This window comes from Cotesia typhae, unplaced genomic scaffold, assembly GCF_013202065.1.
Source record: "Cotesia typhae breed Kobodo isofemale line unplaced genomic scaffold, CoteBio_Ctyphae contig_4, whole genome shotgun sequence".
Taxonomy (NCBI): Eukaryota; Metazoa; Arthropoda; class Insecta; order Hymenoptera; family Braconidae; genus Cotesia; species Cotesia typhae.
Window position 1 is genome coordinate 11,226,149 of NW_027423748.1, and position 19,034 is coordinate 11,245,182.

The 19,034-nt window shown below is 35.2% G+C and overlaps 3 protein-coding genes across 4 annotated transcripts; 1 reads left to right on the forward strand and 2 right to left on the reverse strand.

The window, feature by feature from the left end:
- Positions 1-8,623: 8,623 nt before the first annotated feature.
- Creld (Cysteine rich with EGF like domains) lies at positions 8,624-10,473 on the reverse strand. Of its 2 annotated transcripts, none has more exons than XM_074243284.1 (4): positions 10,139-10,473; positions 9,364-10,027; positions 9,191-9,286; positions 8,624-9,086 (listed from the first exon to the last, which is right to left on the reverse strand). In XM_074243284.1, exons 1-4 carry the CDS (start codon positions 10,304-10,306, stop codon positions 8,857-8,859), a joined length of 1,158 nt encoding a protein of 385 aa, XP_074099385.1. In that variant the 5' UTR covers positions 10,307-10,473; the 3' UTR covers positions 8,624-8,856. The 2 variants fall into 2 exon arrangements, with proteins under 2 accessions (XP_074099385.1, XP_074099386.1); XM_074243285.1 differs by having other exon boundaries at positions 8,918-9,086; positions 9,175-9,286.
- Positions 10,474-10,972: 499 nt separating this feature from the next.
- On the forward strand, positions 10,973-16,286 carry Alphacop (coatomer subunit alpha). The gene is made up of 4 exons (XM_074243076.1): positions 10,973-11,154; positions 12,359-13,583; positions 13,656-15,770; positions 15,851-16,286. Exons 1-4 carry the CDS (start codon positions 11,075-11,077, stop codon positions 16,085-16,087), a joined length of 3,657 nt encoding a protein of 1,218 aa, XP_074099177.1. The 5' UTR covers positions 10,973-11,074; the 3' UTR covers positions 16,088-16,286.
- Positions 11,398-12,263, reverse strand: LOC141527538 (uncharacterized). Its single transcript, XM_074243077.1, has 2 exons — positions 11,999-12,263; positions 11,398-11,915 (listed from the first exon to the last, which is right to left on the reverse strand). Exons 1-2 carry the CDS (start codon positions 12,026-12,028, stop codon positions 11,415-11,417), a joined length of 531 nt encoding a protein of 176 aa, XP_074099178.1. The 5' UTR covers positions 12,029-12,263; the 3' UTR covers positions 11,398-11,414.
- Positions 16,287-19,034: the final 2,748 nt, after the last annotated feature.

A 19,034-nucleotide genomic window follows, 5' to 3' on the forward strand; every position in this document is an offset into this window, starting at 1 on the left:
TAATAAAAAAAAAAGCGAAGAGTTGATGCACCAGGGGGTAATGAGTTGGGAAAAATTAAACGTGACTTGAAAATATTTCCTTTCGGATTTTGCCATCTGCTATCTGCTGTGATTTATGATTGATTGGGCCCCGAAAAGCCAAAAAAGGCGTTATTGCGTCGATGTAATGCTATGCATTGGATAAAAATCTAAAAATGAAGCAATGAGAAATAACCCTTGATGTAAAAATTGAATGTTACTGGGAAAAAGTAAAGCTGAAAGAGCAAATCCGTGTGGAAGCAAAGGTATTTTACTTCTCGCGAGAAAATCTCTTCGGATCATTATACCCAGAGCCAGAACCAGGAAGATCACGAATTCACGGCAGCGTGCATCATTGATTCCTTTCGCTCTGCTCGAACGAGCATCTCGCTCCACTCCAGCTAATACAGTCTACCGATGGATAGCAGAAGCTGGTCCTTTTCGAGTATAAGGTACAAGGTACAGCCCCAGAGTCAGCCGAGCTAAACCGACCTAAAGACGTATGTATCAGTAAAACACTGTACCTCTCTCTCTCTCTCTCTCTCTCTCTGCCTACATCCATTTTAGTAGTAATGGTAATACTAGAGACCAGAGAACCGATCGCGCACTTATCTATGCGGTCCTTGCTCCTCCATCTTCACAGTTCAACTAGTGCTCATGGTTTTAGTACATAACGGAAGTAAAGGATGAGAGAAACTACAACGTTTATCCCTCCAACTGCTCAAAGCTCTTCCGAGGAATCAAATAATTTTCTTATTCGCATATATTATGTCTATGCACATTCAAACGCTAAATTACTCAGCTTTGCTTTACTTTATTTTACTTTACTCTACTTACACTGAATTGATGCACCGCACTGTCAATCTCAAAACATTAAACATTTGTAAACCTCTTTTAATACTCGGACTAAAAACTATTTCGCATTTTACTTCCTCGGTCATTTAACAATATTCCTTTAAACCATTTAAATTTACCGTTAGGGGAATAAAAAATTGCGGTAAACTATAAAAAACAAATTAAATACAATAAAACCAGTTAAGTGACGGACTAAAAAACCGCAAGTTAGAATTAAATCGATTTCGAGGAAAAAAAATAACTTAAAGTACAGGAGTAAGTTTCTTTAGAGTTAGTTTTAGTTTTTTTTAAATAATAATAATAATAATAATAATAATAATAATAATGGTCATATTTACCGATTTATATATTTCGTTGTTTCGATATTTTCGATTGTTTGGCACAACACAAAGATATTGATTTAATTTACATCTATAAATATTTATAAATAGCTCCTTAATATTAAATTGCTCACAATAAAATAAAATGAAATGAAATTAAATTAATTTAAAATATACAAACGCATTGATGAAATTTATTATTGGAATTTAAATTTGTTTCGCGAATAATAACAGTTAGTAAGAAGGAGAATAAAATTTAAACATGTGTAGATCTAAAATCATTGGAGTGAAACAGTGTAATCCATCACTTGAATCCCACTAAAATTCTATTAACCACTGAGCACAATTACAATTCCAAATCGATCCACATATTTAAATAGAATCAAATTTATTCGACAGGCTCTATCGGGTTTTCAATCAAATTCAAAGCAGTTCAGTCTAAAAAGGCACAGAGACAACATAACAACGCGAAAGAGTGAAAAGAGAACTAAAGGGCACGTGTCCCTTCGCGTAACACACTCACGTCAAGACTGGTATGGCGCGAGAGTTCGACCCAAGATCGGTTCGCGTATTATTATTTAAAACAACCCTTCGAGCGATTGAGCAGGGGGTAAGGACCACGATCCCGGTTCCGGTCCCAGTCCCGGTTTTTACGCACACTTATATTGCTTCTATTACCAACCCACATGGAATGGTTAAGACTCGTGTTGTGTCGACCGTTCCCATTTATTTATATATCTATATTTATATGTAAGTACTAAAATCCGCGACGTGTGTGTGAAACTGTGTGACTATGTTATGAGGTAGAAAAATTCAGTGGGGGGTTAAAAAGTTGGGGTAAGGCTTAGTAAGGAGGAAGGGTGAACAGCCTCGCGCGTAGACTAGGTCCAGGTGCCCGAGTGAAACCTTTAGGGTTGTTAAAAAATATTGAAGGAAGGGGACCAACTCTATTCTCCCTTTTTTTAGACCAATCTTTCTTAAATCGAACGTCAATACATAAAAAATACTCGATAAGAATTTTTTAAAATATTTATTTAAATAAAAATTTTATTTTTTCAAATTCTCATTGGAATAAAAAAGAAAAAATTACAATTTTATTATTTGTTATTATTATTTTTATAAATGATGAAATTATTTATTAGATTATCTGAAAGGATTAATTTTATTTTAATAATTTTTTGGGCGGACCATTCTGTCGATCCATCTCTACAAAAATTATATTATATGGATATATTATATTGAATATTGCAACGTATCCGCCACGAAAAATAGTATTTAAAAGTTCGAGTACAAGTTTTGAGTACGAGAAAATAAGTTATTTACGCGCCATCTGTTATCATCGACCGCGACTGCGTCTTGAAAAAATGTGTAGCCTACTCTTGAAGTAACGTGCACTATCGCTGTCTCGCTTCTCGGGCTTTCACGAGCGTTGTCTCCGTCTGCTTTGTTGTCGTGCTTCTCCACTGGGTTCCAAAGACTCCATCGATAACTGGGAGTACATAACAATTTCGGAAATAAAAGAAATAATCATTGATTGACACCGAGGAATGTCGTCTTTGCAATTCAATCTGCGTCACTCACGTGGCTTTTGTTTGAATATTTAGAATTACTTCTGGACTATTCAATGACTCTATGACGCTCGAAAATCTTTAAGAATTGAGTGGACAATTGTTTTGCTCGAGTATTTATCAATTAATTCACTAAAAAAAATTTATTTAAAAAAATGAGTTTAAAATTTCACCGATGCAAATTTATGTTCAATTAAGTGACAGTAAATTTGAAAATTCATGCATACATTATTGTTATTAATTTTTAGATCGAATTAAAGGCCGTGTTTGTTACACAACAGCACCTCAAAAATTTATTAATAGATATATATTTCAAATTGAATATTGCAATTATTCCTTAAAAATTATTGGAACTTAAGAACATAAAATTCCATTCTGCGAAGGAGACAAAAAGCAGCAGCTAGCCATCTACTGGCAAGTAGAGAATCAATTGACAGAACACTTAGACTTAAGGGAGTATATTGTGTAGTGTATATTGTATATTGTATATAGCAGTGTGAATTACATTCCCTTCTATTCCCTTAAGTACAGAGCTTGACAGTCCAAAAGGGTTGTCATGAATAATACAATCCCGTTGCGTGGTTTCGTGAATGACAACTACTGCGTAAAAGAAATAAAAGCATCCGAGTCAAGGATTTACAAAATTTTTTTATCTTTTTACAAAACACTGCTGAGTGATCGTAATAGGATAGGAGTTCTTTTCCAGTCTCTTCGGTGCGGGCTTCTAGGGACTGGGAAGAGGATTGTCGTGTTGACAAGCCCAGAGAAAATAGAAAGGGTTGGGATGACGACTATTTTTTATCTATTTTTTTTTTTCAAGTCATTAACTTTTATGTTTATTTTTGTCTTATGTTACTTAAGAGTAATAAATTATTCAAAATTATAAATATTCATATATTTTCTATGTATATATAATTATGTATTGATTTGTAAAAAGTAGTAAATATGTAGACGTGAGGTTCTTTAGAGTTGTTCCTGAAATTAAGTTTTAAATTTATTTGCCCGTAAGATAGACGGTGGAAGATATATTGGAAGGGTCTGAGAATGAGATTCGTGTCGTACGAGAATGTGTGACTCGGTTTGTATGAGACACTTGTGTGTAGGATGCTGGTTTGCTGGTTACGTTAGAACATTTATATAGAATAAGAAAAAGGTCGTTGGTTCAGATTCATGCGGCTCGCTGCAGGCGCTTTTACTTCGCTCCGCTCTGACTTCAACTTCACATGCAATATGTGCTCCTGATACTTTAAACTTTCAAATCGTTTAATTTTTAAATAAAAAAATTATTTTTACAACTAAAGGGATATTTTAAACGATTCATTTTTATTTTTCCTGTAAAAAATATTTTTTTTTTCATTCTTTTAGCAAGCTGCTATGTCCAGTAGCTTCTGCAAAAATTATTTAATAGATATACATTTCAAATTGAATATTGCAAATTTTTCTCGACACAATTTTGGTTATAAAAATAAATAATAACTTTCTTAATAGGAAAATCTTTTGTCGCTTTAGCCATCTATCGGCAAATCATACATAATTTTAATTTACCAAAAATCATAGTTTAAATAATCAATTTCTTTCATTCTATAGAAACTTTCAGTCAAAAAGCAATTACCAAGTTTTTTTGAGTCTTTCAATAAATAAAACATGTTAATCTCCAACATTAACACGTTGATTTCTAAATTTTAGCCATGAAATTTCTCGTGTATTTGATTTTTTTTCAGTATATAAGAAAGCTTACTCTATTGAGCTTTGTCAAAAATTATAATAGATATATTTCAAATTGAATATTGCAAAAAATTAAAAATATAGATTTGCTTATAAAACATTAATCTAACTTTCTTCGTAGGAAAATACTTTGTCGTTTTAGCCCTCTGTCGGCAAGTTACAAAGTACAAATAATAATACTTAAATAATTACAATAAAAATACAACTTTTTTAGAAAATAAAAAAATTATTTTAAACAATTATAAAAAAAAGATAATTTTATATTGAATTTTATGGAACGATATTTAATAAATTTTTAAATAATAAAACAAAGTTTGAAAGCTGATATTTTTATTTTAATTTCCAGTATGGATATAAATTCTCCAAAAAAAAAATCTACAAATTCTTAATTTGACACTTAATACCTGAAAAATTATTGAATAACCAGAATCAGATCCCATTTATCCCAGTACGCAACAAAAAATAAACCCCAGCGAACCTCCACTTGTCTAACGAACGAATAAACTGCCCGGACTTCACCCTCGATTTACAGTCTCCATCTCTCTCCCCGACTCCTTGGATCCATTCGTATCGCTCTAAATAATTCTTGAGCCGAAACTGCAAGCGAAGCACAATTCGCCATAAACTTTCCTCCTAACGATGACGTAAACAAGCAGGGAGAAAAGAGTTTCCCGTGAGTTTATACACACATCAAAACTAAACAGACGTGAACACGATTTGTCTGAAATGTACAAGCTACAAACCATCAGCTCTATTATCAGTATATTTTTAATCCCTCAAACTTCTCGGACGCATATCAGACAGCTCCGAATCATAATACAACTAAACTTAAAATCCATCCTCTATCAAAATCCTTTCTCTCCTGGTAAATAAAAAATCATAACTTTGCTCTCAATAATTAACCCTCTTAATAGTCGATTAAAAATTCGGGGAATTAAAGGACAAAATATTCGTCCACAATAAATAATAGATGAACAGAAAGTTCATTGACTTTGTTGAATAGTGTAAGCCTTGTAGGACATAACTTAAATAAACAGGGTCGTCGCGACGGTTCAGTTGTTACCTCATGGTTTATGCTTTCCTACTACTCGCGATCAATCGGATGATGACGATGCTAGTGTCACTTTCCACCAACACATTCCATTCTGTATATATCATTACAAGGTATGTAATTAGAGTTACATCGGCTCGAATACACTCTATAAAATAATAGTATTGCATCTGTATGATATACTCGAGACTTGGAGATGTTTTAAATAATAAATGACCATCACTGTCACTCGGTGTCACCGAATATGCATTGGAACCCTCAACCTCTCTTGGAATATGCATTTGTCCCTCGAATCGGTTATCTGCTATGCTCACCCCTTTCCCTCAGAACCTTAACTCATCATCGAACCCAACTCATCCATCCTTTCTCTCTTATATATTCCTACCTTTATCTATTCTGAACTACCTCCTCCTCCTCCTCCTCCTCTTCCTATTCTGGGTATATTCGAGATAGATAGATAGGTATACTATAGATATAGATATATAGAGTGTAACTGTAACTGGAATACTCGATCTAGCATTTAACAGCCCTTCCTTTCCTAAATTATAAACCATTATGTCATTATTAATTCATAATGCCGGACCTTTCAATTCACCTATCAATTTAGCTGGTTGCGACCCCTAATGCATAAATATAGAAACGAATCGCGTGTGGACGTCACAAAATCAACGTGTCCAGTTTATACGCCGAATTAAATAGCTATATAAACTATTACACTTTAAATTCCGACGACAGACGAAAACACTCACGCTTTTGACAATTGATTCTGATAATTTAATTATCCTTGTCACGTGGCCATAACCAACATCAAGCCGGAAGCTAAACTCTATTTTAAATCGCCATCAGCTCGATACTCTTCTCATCAAATATGCTCATTACTTTCTATTTAAACATTCAAATATTTAAATAAAAATTCATTTTTACTCTGATAAGTCTTTTACATTAGATTTTATTTTAATCTAAATTTTTAATCATCATTTAAATTTCTTAATGCATTATCAATTTTTTTAATTTTAAATATCATTGTAAAATGTAAAATTAAATTAAAAGGTTAATGTATAATTTCTTACAACCCCGGATAAATTATACTATTTTAATCCTTATTATTTAAATGATTGACTTGATAAGATGACGAATAATAAAAAAGAATCTCATTATATTAAACTTATCAGATTATTGAATTTATTAGTAATTAGATAAATTGAAATATAACTGACATGATTGCGGGATAAAGTTAATCAAGAAGTGCCCCGTGAAATCGAATTACAAAAACATAATTATAATCATGGAGTAACGTGTGTATTATTGAAATTATCAGAGTACTATACACCTGGAGAATAGAGTAAGGATATGTACTTCTTGCGGTGTGAGATGTGTGCATAATTTGTGAGATTGTGAGAGAATACGAGAAGCTTTCTATCTCTATTTATCCGTATCCATCTCTCGTACTGCAACAATCTCTTTCTCCCTCAATCCAAAGTACGCAGAACGCAGAATACAGACTATTATTCAATTCCGTGAAACATCATTTGAGCAGCTGCCAGTCTATTCAAAATTGTCAAATGGATATAGACATTATTCGCAATGCTTAAATGTGTGACAATTACGCCGAGACTTAATCCGGATACCGAATTGATAATTCATCTCCTTGCGACTTGTATAGATATAACTTCCATCTCAAAAAGCTCACTAATGTAATATTACTTTAAAATTAATATTTTGATAAACTCACTTTATTTAATAAAGTCGTTTTAATTTTTATTTTAATAATTTATTATTTTTATTTTAAATACCGCTTAAATATTCAAATGTAAAACTTGTGTGGCGGCTGCTAATTAAATATACAACAGTTTAATTGCCAGGTAATAAAGTTTAACAGATTTTATTTGAGTACCTCAGTATTTAATCGCTTACTTTATAATTTACAATAAAAGTCCGTTATAAAATTTGATATTGAGGGTGAGCTGTGAATTTAACGCCCTCCCCTTACTATTTTACCTTTAAGAGTAATCTATATTTACGATTTTCGACGCAATACTTTTTATTGGGCATTGATTGGCACCCGTAGAGCCTAGCTGAGCAAGAGCTGCCTAATATTTAACCCCGTTTCGAGAAAAAGACTCTTGAAAAAAGAGTGCATTGCTAAAAAATACATAAAAATGGTGACAATGGTCGGGGGCCAAGGGGGTAACCCGCAGCGCGAGAGGGGTGTGCTGGTTCCTGGTTGAAACTTTTATGAAAAAATAAAAAAGAGAGTTGAGAGATAAAGGTGGAGCGAGTAAGCGGCTGCATGGGTTATCCATTATCCATTATGTTATATATATTTGTGCCCCTCGTGGGTTAAAAAAATCGAGAAATCCCATTGACGATCACCCTATCCTCGAAATATCTGCAAAGGAAGGAAGGAAGGATTTTTGAAAACCCCGTGACAAAAGTATTGGGTACGATATTTTACCCCTAACTTGTGCTATTTTAAAAGCTACGGCTAATAGACAAAAAAAATATAAAAATATAACAAAAAGGGATACTCTTATATATTATTATATAAAAAAGACCAAAACTATTGTATTATTTTACGCAGACGCTTAGAGGTCGCCTTTGGTTCTTTTAAAAAATGAAACTTTTTAAATAATCGCTCCGTTTCCTGCTCTCGGTTATTTTTTCTCTACGCATTTACGGCATTGTCCTCTTCTTATCCAGTGCTCTGTTGATGCTGATACCCAGTATCGCACCACCATAGGGATTACCGTCTTTTATTTCGGTCTTACGCTCTGCAAGGCACAATAAAATAAAATAAAATAAAATAAAATAAAAAAATATAGTCAACAAAAAACCTCCGTACTTTTGGATTTTCTAGATAACAATTCCACTATTTTAAAAACTTTATTACCTGATTTTTATCTTCAAGATTATATACTTTTATATTAACCTAATTTATTTGGATTAATAAAAAAATAAATTCATAAATTAAAAATTCACCGATTTTATTTTCAGATTTTGATTATTTTTTTTTTTTTTTTTTTCATTTAAATCAATACAGTCTTAAAATAATTAATCATTTAAATTGTAAATTTCATTAAAATTGGAAGAATAAAATCCATTAAAATAACTCCATTTATTTTTCATTAAATATTAATAAAATCTCAAACTTCGCTAATAAATAAATAAGCAGAGTTGCTTGTAAAATATGTACAAAAGTTTAAAACAACTAAAATAACAGATATATGAGATCTAAATACTTCTACTGTACAAGAATTTCCATATAATTAATCTCAACTAAAAATAAAAATACTTTGGAATATTAAAAAAATAAACTAATTTAAATTAAATTTGTTGGAGGTAAAAAATCAACATTGGGCGTAGTGTGTTGAATATCAGTGTTAGCAATCATGTACTCGGAAACAGATATGTAGAGTGCGACCATCAACCCTATAGCACTAGCAGCATAGACATTACCCTGCAGAATAATGTAAGTTGCGAGGCAGAGTCCAAAATAAGTTGCGTATCGCGCCCAATTCTCGCGCTGCTTACGACCGAGGATATCCGGATCTGCATTAAAAAGAACAGAACATAGTCTCACAATCTCGCTTTAATTTAACAATTATTATTTATTTATTTATTTATGAAATAAAATTACAATTCGTCTTTCATACTTATACATATATTGTCTTTCTTCTCGTAGCCATCGGCGCATTTGACACACATGTCTGGGCCATCTGCTATGCATCCGTTGCACGCCCGGTCACATTCTGCAACCAAGTCATCAGTTAATAATCAGATACTCAATAATTTATGACGGTGATAAATCAAAATCTCAGATACTTACTCAGACATGAATATCCGCCGTCTTTATTCACGCAAAATTGATTGCCAGGACAATATTTATCGCTCTTGACACATTCGTTTACATCAGCACAGCCTCCTTTCTCCTGATTGACGACCCAGCCTTTTTTACACTCACCCTGGCAGTCCGTGGAGCCAGCACCTGTACACCCGTCAACACACGCCTCGTGACAACTCGAGCACAATAATTTCGTCTCGTCTTTGTAAGATTGATAATACTTTTTATCGCACTCGTTGCAATGCTCTCCGGTGTACCCTTTGTCGCAGTGACACGTGCCGTTGCCTTTTCGCGTCCCAGCCCCGCGACATTTTCCATTGTTGCCGCAGACATTGTCGGGGTAACCTGGACACTCTGCGCAGTCTTTGCCCCACCGGTCCTTCTGACAGCACCTGCCTGTGAAATCCACGCAAATGTACGCGAAGATATCCGGATGGAGGTCCTGGTGCTTGAACCACCACTCTTCTATCGTGGTTTCTAAATCCTCGGCTAATTCCTGGCACTGGATTTTACCGCGGACTACATCCTTGCACAGGTTCTCCTGGATTTCAGTGAGTCTTACTTCACTTCTGGCGTAGGATTTCTGGTTGTCTTCCTCCCATGCCGTGTCACCGCCTTCAAATTTTCCTCTTTTGGTTTTTTCTATACCCTGCAATATTTTTTATTAATATTACTAGTTAAGCAAGCAATCAATTAATCAATAAATTAATTAATTAATTAATTAATTGATTAGTAGGAAGACTAGATTGACTGTAATTACCTTCTGGAAACTTTCAATGAGCACTCTGCAGGCAGCACAGTCAGGAAGTTGTTCGGAGCGAAGTTTTTCGGCTTTTACATCAGTCGGCGGCTGCAGAGAAGCTGTACTGTTTAGAATTGAGCAACTTGTCAGAGTAAGGAATAATAAAATAAACTTTATATATTTCATATTAGTCACAAAACACTTTTAAAAAAATTGTTTTTAGATTTGTATTTATAAAATGGAACTTTTTTAAAAAAATTTTATCTGTTACTGGATACTTTGTATGAATTGGTTAATAATTGTGAAATAGTTATTGTTAGAGGTTGGATTTTGTAAAATGTTGACAGCAACAAAGGCCACCTGACAATTAAGCTCCAATCCCGACGGAGCATGCGTAACTTTTTGGCCAATCGTTATCTACCGCGTATTATTTAACAATGAATCTATTAAGTAATAACAATTTATTTCTTAGAAATTAAATACGTGGTAATTTATTATTTTTTTTAATCTAATAATATTTTTAAATAAATGTAAATAATTGAATACTTTACTCTGATAAATTTTTGTAATTAAATTAATGAAAAATAAAATTTTAATTTTAATTTTGGAGTAAATAATTGAAAAAAAAATTATTTTTAAAATTTTGCAAAAATTTTATATTATAAAATTTTTTCAAAATAAATTTCACTGATGGTAAATAATTCTTTAAGCTTCGAATATTTCCCGACAGATGGAAAGAGTTTAATATTTTTTATTGAACTGAATTAATTTCTGTATTATCAAGTCAGGGTTTAAATTACCCTGAAGAGTGCGCTAAAAACACAATGTGTCAAAGACGGAATGTTATCACTTGTGACGTGTCAAATGCCGAGTTAAAAGAATAATAAAGTCTTGGTCTGTTGTATGAAAAAAATAAAATAAAAATAAACATTATTAAATAATAAATAATATAAAATGCTGACTAAATTTGAGACAAAGTCAGCTCGTGTCAAGGGGCTGTCTTTTCACCCCAAAAGGCCGTGGATTTTAGCCAGGTAACCTTCAAACTTCACATTAATTTATTTATTTAAATAAAAAGTACAAATATTTACTGCTTACTCATCTAATTACCTAAAATTTATCTAATTAATCTCTAAAAAAAATTTATATAATTTTTTAACAGTTTTTTAGGTCAAAGTTTCGCCAAAATCTGTTGGGCTGCAGCTTTGTCAATAAAATTCAATCAATTAAAATTTTTCATAAAATTTATTCAAATTTAATTAAATACATAAAACTAATTAAAAATTTAATAAACTCAGGCCGTAGTTGAATTTTTATTTTCAATTCTGATATCTGTCGAGTTGTCACTGGAGATTTCTACTTCCAATCTAGCTCCAGTTGCCAACGTATCATTGCTACGGTCATCCAGCTTCGACTGAACAGTGACATTAGTACTCAATTTTTCATCTCCAGTAGACTTTCTCGCAAAATCAGTATCATTTTTTTGTTCTTTCTTCTCGACAATCACAGAAATAGCGCTTTTACGAGCAGAACCACCAGTTTTATCGTCAGGCGTGTTAAAATTATTCCGAGAATTAACAAAAGGGTTTGTTGTTCGTTCGTCAACTGGCTCAGGCGTGATCCAAAACAAACGATACGCGAAGTCATTTCTAATTGGCTCGTAATGACCCGGTGGATAATAAACCTGTGGAAAAGTTTTTTGAAATGGATTTCCGTAGATGCTTACTGGTATTGGGTAAAAAACTTGTCTCTTCTTCAAGTTATTTTCACTGAGACTCTCCCTGGCTGCCAGCATCTGCAACCAAACACAGCTCTAATATTTCTCTCTAATAAATAACAAAATAAATTTAAAAAAAAAAAAAAAAAAAAATAACTTACAGAAATAAATATCAAATAAATAGACCACATATTTAAGATTGATAAATAATTATCGTGTTCTTAAGACGAATTAACAAAAGCTACTGCGTAAAAAATAAATTCAGAGGCAACAGTTATTGCAGAGATTGGTTATCGCTACTTCATGGTCAATATAAAAGCAATAAAACATCATAAATCTAAATTTTAGTCATTAAAATTAAAATAAACTTCTATAATCGATATTTAGCAAACTTAATCAATAAATTACAGCCTACGACTGCATCAGTTTGATTCATTTCACCTGAAACTAATGAAATAATTCAATCAATTTATCAATTGTTAGCACACACAATTAATATATTTTAATTTACTCAATTACAGTTTACACAATGGAGTCATCCAGCTGTGGGACTACCGAATGTGTACCCTGCTTGAGAAATTTGACGAGCACGATGGACCAGTCAGAGGAATTTGCTTCCACAACCAGCAGCCGCTGTTTGTCTCCGGAGGAGATGACTATAAAATAAAAGTATGGAACTACAAGCAGCGTCGGTGTATTTTCACGCTGCTGGGTCATCTGGATTACATCCGTACCACGGTGTTCCACCACGAGTACCCTTGGATTCTGAGTGCCTCTGACGACCAGACCATCAGGATCTGGAACTGGCAGAGCCGAGCATGCATTTGTGTGCTCACCGGACACAATCACTATGTGATGTGTGCCCAATTTCACCCGTCAGAAGACATGATTGTTTCCGCGTCGTTGGATCAGACCGTCAGAGTTTGGGACATCTCCGGTCTGAGGAAAAAGAACGTCGCTCCTGGTCCCGGAGGCCTAGAGGAACATTTGAAGAATCCCGGATCTACGGATCTCTTTGGACAAGCCGATGCTGTTGTAAAGCACGTCCTGGAGGGCCACGACCGAGGAGTTAACTGGGCCAGCTTCAATCCTACTTTACCATTGATTGTTTCCGGGGCTGATGACCGACAGATCAAGATGTGGCGGATGACTGACATGAAGGCTTGGGAAGTCGACACCTGTCGTGGGCATTACAACAACGTATCTTGCGTGCTATTCCACCCACGTCAAGACTTGATTCTGTCCAACTCTGAGGACAAGAGCATCCGAGTCTGGGATATGGCCAAGAGAGGCTGTCTCCAGACATTCCGCAGAGAACACGAGAGGTTCTGGGTACTTGCAGCCCATCCAACGCTCAATCTCTTTGCAGCTGGTCATGACTCGGGTATGATAATCTTCAAGCTTGAGAGAGAGCGGCCGGCTTACGCAGTTCATGGAAATCTTCTGTACTACATCAAGGAGAGGTATCTCAGGAAATTAGACTTCACGTCCTCGAAAGACACCGCTGTGATGCAGCTTCGTGGAGGAGGAAAAACTCCAGCTTTCTGCATGTCGTACAACCAAGCTGAAAATGCGGTTTTAATTTGTACCAGAGTTCCTTCCAACATTGAGAACAGCACTTATGACTTGTACATGATTCCCAAGGACGGAGACTCGAGTTCTGATCCTGAGACCAAGAGGGCTTCTGGTGTCACTGCTATCTGGGTGGCGAGAAACCGCTTTGCTGTCCTGGATCGAGGATACTCTGTAATTATTTATATTTTTTATTTTAATTTTAATTTAATAAAAAAAAAATTAAATATTTATTTTTTATTTCAGCTGGTGATTAAAAATCTTAAAAATGAAGTTACGAAGAAGGTCCAAATTCCCAATTGCGACGAAATATTTTACGCTGGAACTGGCATGTTGTTGCTTCGTGACTCAGACCAAGTCATATTGTTTGATGTTCAGCAGAAACGCCAGCTCGCAGAGGTCAGAATTTCCAAATGTAGATACGTAGTATGGTCAAACGACATGTCACACGTCGCCTTACTATCAAAGCACACTGTAAATATCTGCAATCGTAAATTGGAGTCTCTCTGCTCGATTTCTGAAAACACGAGAGTCAAGTCCGGAGCCTGGGACGACTCAGGAGTTTTCATTTACACAACAAGCAACCATATTAAATACGCGATCAACTCCGGCGATCACGGAATCATCCGAACGCTAGACTTGCCAATTTATGTTACGCGTGTCAAGGGCAATCAAGTCTACTGTTTAGACCGAGAATGTAGACCCAGGATTCTGAAAATTGATCCTACTGAATATAAATTCAAGCTTGCTTTGATTAATAGAAAGTATGAGGAAGTTTTGCATATGGTAAGAACTGCTAATTTAGTTGGGCAGTCTATCATAGCGTACTTGCAGCAAAAAGGCTACCCAGAAGTGGCTCTACACTTTGTAAAAGACGAAAAGACCCGTTTTGGGCTTGCTTTGGAGTGTGGAAATATCGAAGTCGCTCTTGAAGCCGCTAGAACTCTAGACCAAAAATCTTGCTGGGAGAGTTTGGCTCAAGCTGCTTTATTGCAAGGCAACCATCAGGTCGTTGAGATGTGTTACCAGCGAACAAAGAACTTTGAGAAGCTTTCGTTCCTCTACTTGCTCACTGGCAACTTGGACAAGTTAAAGAAGATGATAAAGATTGCTGAAATTCGTAAAGACGTCTCAGGACAGTATCAAGGAAGTCTTTTGCTCGGAGATATCTATGAACGCGCAAGAATCCTGAAAGAAGCTGGACAAGCTTCCTTGGCCGCAGTGACCAAGAAGATTCACGGAATCGCCAATGAAGATGACGAAGAGCAAGTTGAATTAATCGGCGATGAGTTCCAGGAACTAGAACGTGGTGCAATTTATCTGAGACCTTTGGTCCCGGTCCAACAGGTAGAAAACAATTGGCCATTGTTGACCGTCTCCAAGGGATTCTTTGAAGGCGCGATGATGTCGCGAGGAAAGAGTCAAGTCGCTGCTGCTTTGGCTGCTGTCGAGACTGAAGATGACACTGGAGTCGCTGAAGGCTGGGGCAATGATGAGGAACTGGGTATCGATGACGAAGAAGGAGTCGAGGGTGGTGAAACTGGCGAAGACGGCGAAGAAGGTGGTGCTGGATGGGAAGTCGAGGACGTTGATTTACCTCCGGAATTGGAGACAAATGTTGCTGCTGCTGAAGACGGGTACTTTGCAGCTCCTACGAAAGGAGTCCCGCCGTCTCATCACTGGGTTAATAATTCTCAGCTGGCCGTGGACCATATCCTCGCCGGGTCCTTCGAGACTGCTTGCCGTCTTCTTCATGATCAAGTCGGTGTAACAGAGTTTGAAGCTTACCAAGCTCACTTCCTAAATACTTTCGCGAGATCCAGGACCAGCTACGCTTGTCTGCCGAATATTCCTTCGCTGAATGGGTTCCCGCTGCGCAACTGGAAGACAGCTACGCCCAAAACTGGACTTCCTGCTGTTGGTCTTCAATTAACTGAGTTGGTCCAACGCTTGCAAGTCTGCTACCAGCTTACAACAGGCGGTAAATTCACAGAAGCTATTGAAAAACTACAGGCTATCCTTCTGAGCGTTCCTCTGTTGGTTGTTGACACCAGACAGGACATTGCTGAGGCTCAGCAACTGATTCAAATTTGCCGGGAGTATATTCTTGGTCTAAAAATGGAGAGTGAGCGTAAAAATGCTCCTAAGGTAACACTAGCTGAGCAAAAACGAGTCTGTGAGATGGCTGCATACTTTACCCACTGTAATCTCCAGCCAGTTCATCAAATCTTGACCTTGAGAACAGCTGTTAACTTATTCTTTAAGCTGAAAAATTATAAAACAACTGCTTCGTTCGCCAGACGGCTCCTCGAGTTAGGACCAAGAGCTGAAGTTGCTCAACAAGTTAGAAAAATTCTTCAGGTAAATTATTTTTTACTTTTATTATTTTAATTTTAGAGATATTTAATAATTATAATAATTTGTTTAATTTAATTATTTAGGCTTGTGACAAAAATCCAGTTGATGAACACCAGCTGCTGTATGACGAGCACAATCCGTTCGCGCTGTGTGCTTCAACTTACACGCCAATTTATCGAGGAAAGCCAGAGGTAAAATGTCCTCTCTGTGGTGCCAGCTACCACCCACAATTCAAAGACTCTCTCTGCAAGGTCTGCGATGTCGCTCCGGTTGGAAAGGAGTGCATAGGATTGAGAATAAGTTCTTTACAATTCCGATAAATATTATATTATTATTATTATTTATGTAATTGACCATGGAGTCGAAACCCCTTGCGGCCATCCATAATTGATACAAAAATTTACATATAATTATATAATATAATATAATATATAAAGCAGTTATATCGCATAAAATACAATATAATATGTATAACATATGTATAATATAATATATCACATCACTCAATTATCACCAAAACGCACACAATAGCAATGTTTTAATATTATAATCTATTATTTTCTAAAAAGTATTGATAACAGGCAGTTCGAAATTCTGTAAACGTTGACAACCTTGTACAGCAAGCTGGCAATTGATTCCAAGTTTTAATCGCAGATATTAAGAATGATTTTTCATATTTTGTAGAGTGATAGAGAGGCAACTCAAGGTAGTCCTGACGAATGTCGCCTCGGCGTAGACGAGGCTCAAGAATTTTTAAGTCTCGCTTAATTAGAGGCTTTTGATTGAGATACAATGCTTTATAAATAAGACATGATAAGAAAAATTTACGTCTGGAACCAATTGTCAGCCAACGGAGGTCGGCATAATACTGAGTGACATGTTCATACTTAGATATTTTAAAAATATACCGTACACAAGCATTTAATTTTCTCTGAAGTCTGATCTGTTGCTGACCAGTAATATCAGTATAAACAGCTGCACAGTAATCGAAAATTGGGAAAATAAGAGTAGTAACTAGTCTTTTTCTAATCGGCAACATTCATTAGCAAAAAACATCTCCATTCATTTTTAATTGAGCAAGTACTCGCATGCTACGCTTACAGATATCAGTAATTTGTAAAGACCACGTTAAATTGTCTTCAAGTATAATTCCTAGATATTTAACTGATTTACAATAATCTATAACAGTATCATTAACAACAATATTCTGAATTACTTCACGATGAACATCAGCCAATTTCTGTGCCGATCCAAAAATCACAGCCTTGCTCTTATTCAGATTTAGTTTCAGACCATTTTTAGTACACCATTCTAATATTACAGAAATTTCCTCATTGAGAGTTCTCACAGAGCTATCAATATCACAAGGTTTACATGTCAAGTAAGCCACTAAATCATCCGCATAAAATATGTGTTTGCAGTGTTTAAGCAAACCACCCAAGTCTACAACATAGATGGAATAGAGTAGTGGTTCAAGGACACTGCCCTGTGGAACACCACTAAATATTTCTTTCCATTGTGATATACCAATGTTATCAATACGTATTGCTTGTAATCTATTTTTTAAATATGACTCAATCCATTCAATAGCCAAATCTCCAAAACCCATAGCTTTTAATTTAAATACTAGAATCTCATGCACAACAGAGTCAAATGCTTTACTGAAATCAAAAAATACAGCGATAGTAATCATTGTATTTTCAATGCCTAACCTAATATCATCACATAATCTCAGAATAGCGTCCTGTGTATTTAGACCTTCCCTAAAACCAGTTTGGTAATCATCAATAATCCCATTAACAGTTAAATAATTTAAAATTTGATCATGAACACATCTTTCTAATGATTTCGATAATGTACAAGTTAATGATATTGGCCTGTAGTCTGAAAACTCAGTTGGAGTGCGAATTTTAGGTATAGGTAATACATAAGATTGTTTCCAGATAGAAGGGAAGTATCCTGAAGAAAGTGATCGATTAAACAGATCAGTAATAGACTCTAGAAAGTAAGGTATTAGAATTTTATATGTCTTTATATCAAAACCATCAGGGCCTTTCGAGCTGGAGGTTAGTCTCATGATTCCCTTCTTTACAACATCATAATCAAGTTTTTTAAATTCAAAAGTAGTCTCATATCTAATTAAACATCTGCTAATGTAATTGTAATCGATAATGCCCGAAAATGAACTCCCCACTGACACAAAATAATTATTTAATTCGTCTATATCAATATCATGATAAGCATTGGACTCTATACTTTTAACCAATCCTAAATTCCGGAAATCATTCCAACAAGATTTCGCATTTTTACAGTTACTAAAACGATGAACAAAATAGTTTTTCTTAGCTTCCAGAATTCTACATTTAATTACTTTTCGCAGATTAGCATACACTTTAAAAGCAAATCCTGATCTTCTGTAGATCCTATAGAGCTTTGAACGGCGACGCTGAAGAGTTCTGATGTCCTGGTTGATCCATGGTGCCGGTTGATCCCGAATGACAGTCTCTCTGATCGGCGCCATTGCTTCTATAACCTCTCCCAGATGTTGATGCAAACATTCATTCATATTGTCTACAGATACTGCACTATCGATGTCCGAGAAATCTTGATCCAAACAGAGTCTTTGAAGATTAGTTCCATCAATTCGAGACCAATTTCTGCACCATATTTTTCTTCGACCAGCGGATGGTATATCGTAATCATATTGTAATGATATGAGATCATGATCCGCAAGAAATGGTTCTGAAGATTGCCTAGTATTTAGAACTAAATCCCGATCACTGACCAAACAATGATCAATCCATGAATCACTGTGAGCAGTATGATGAGTATTACCATAATCCAGTAAATGCAGTCCCAAGCATCCACAGAATTCCATTAAACAGTCCGATTTTAAGCTTGCTGAATTCATATTAATGTTGAAATCACCAATAAGTATAACATGTTTATAATGCGGCATGATATCATCTAGATCCGACTCCAGCAGATTTAAAGACTCCGACGTTGGAGGATTGTATGCTACTCCAATCAAGATTTTTTGTCTTCTAATGTGCTATACTTCCAAGAAGAGATATTCCGGATGATTCGGAAGATAAGTTGAACTCAATACGAATTTAGATGTAAGTGTATTCCTAATATATAATGCGACACCTCCACCAGTTCTGTTGGTACGATCATTTCTAAATAAAGTAAACGATGGAAGTTTGAACTGAGCATCAGACATATTAAAGTTTAACCATGTTTCACTCACAGCTATAATATCAAATG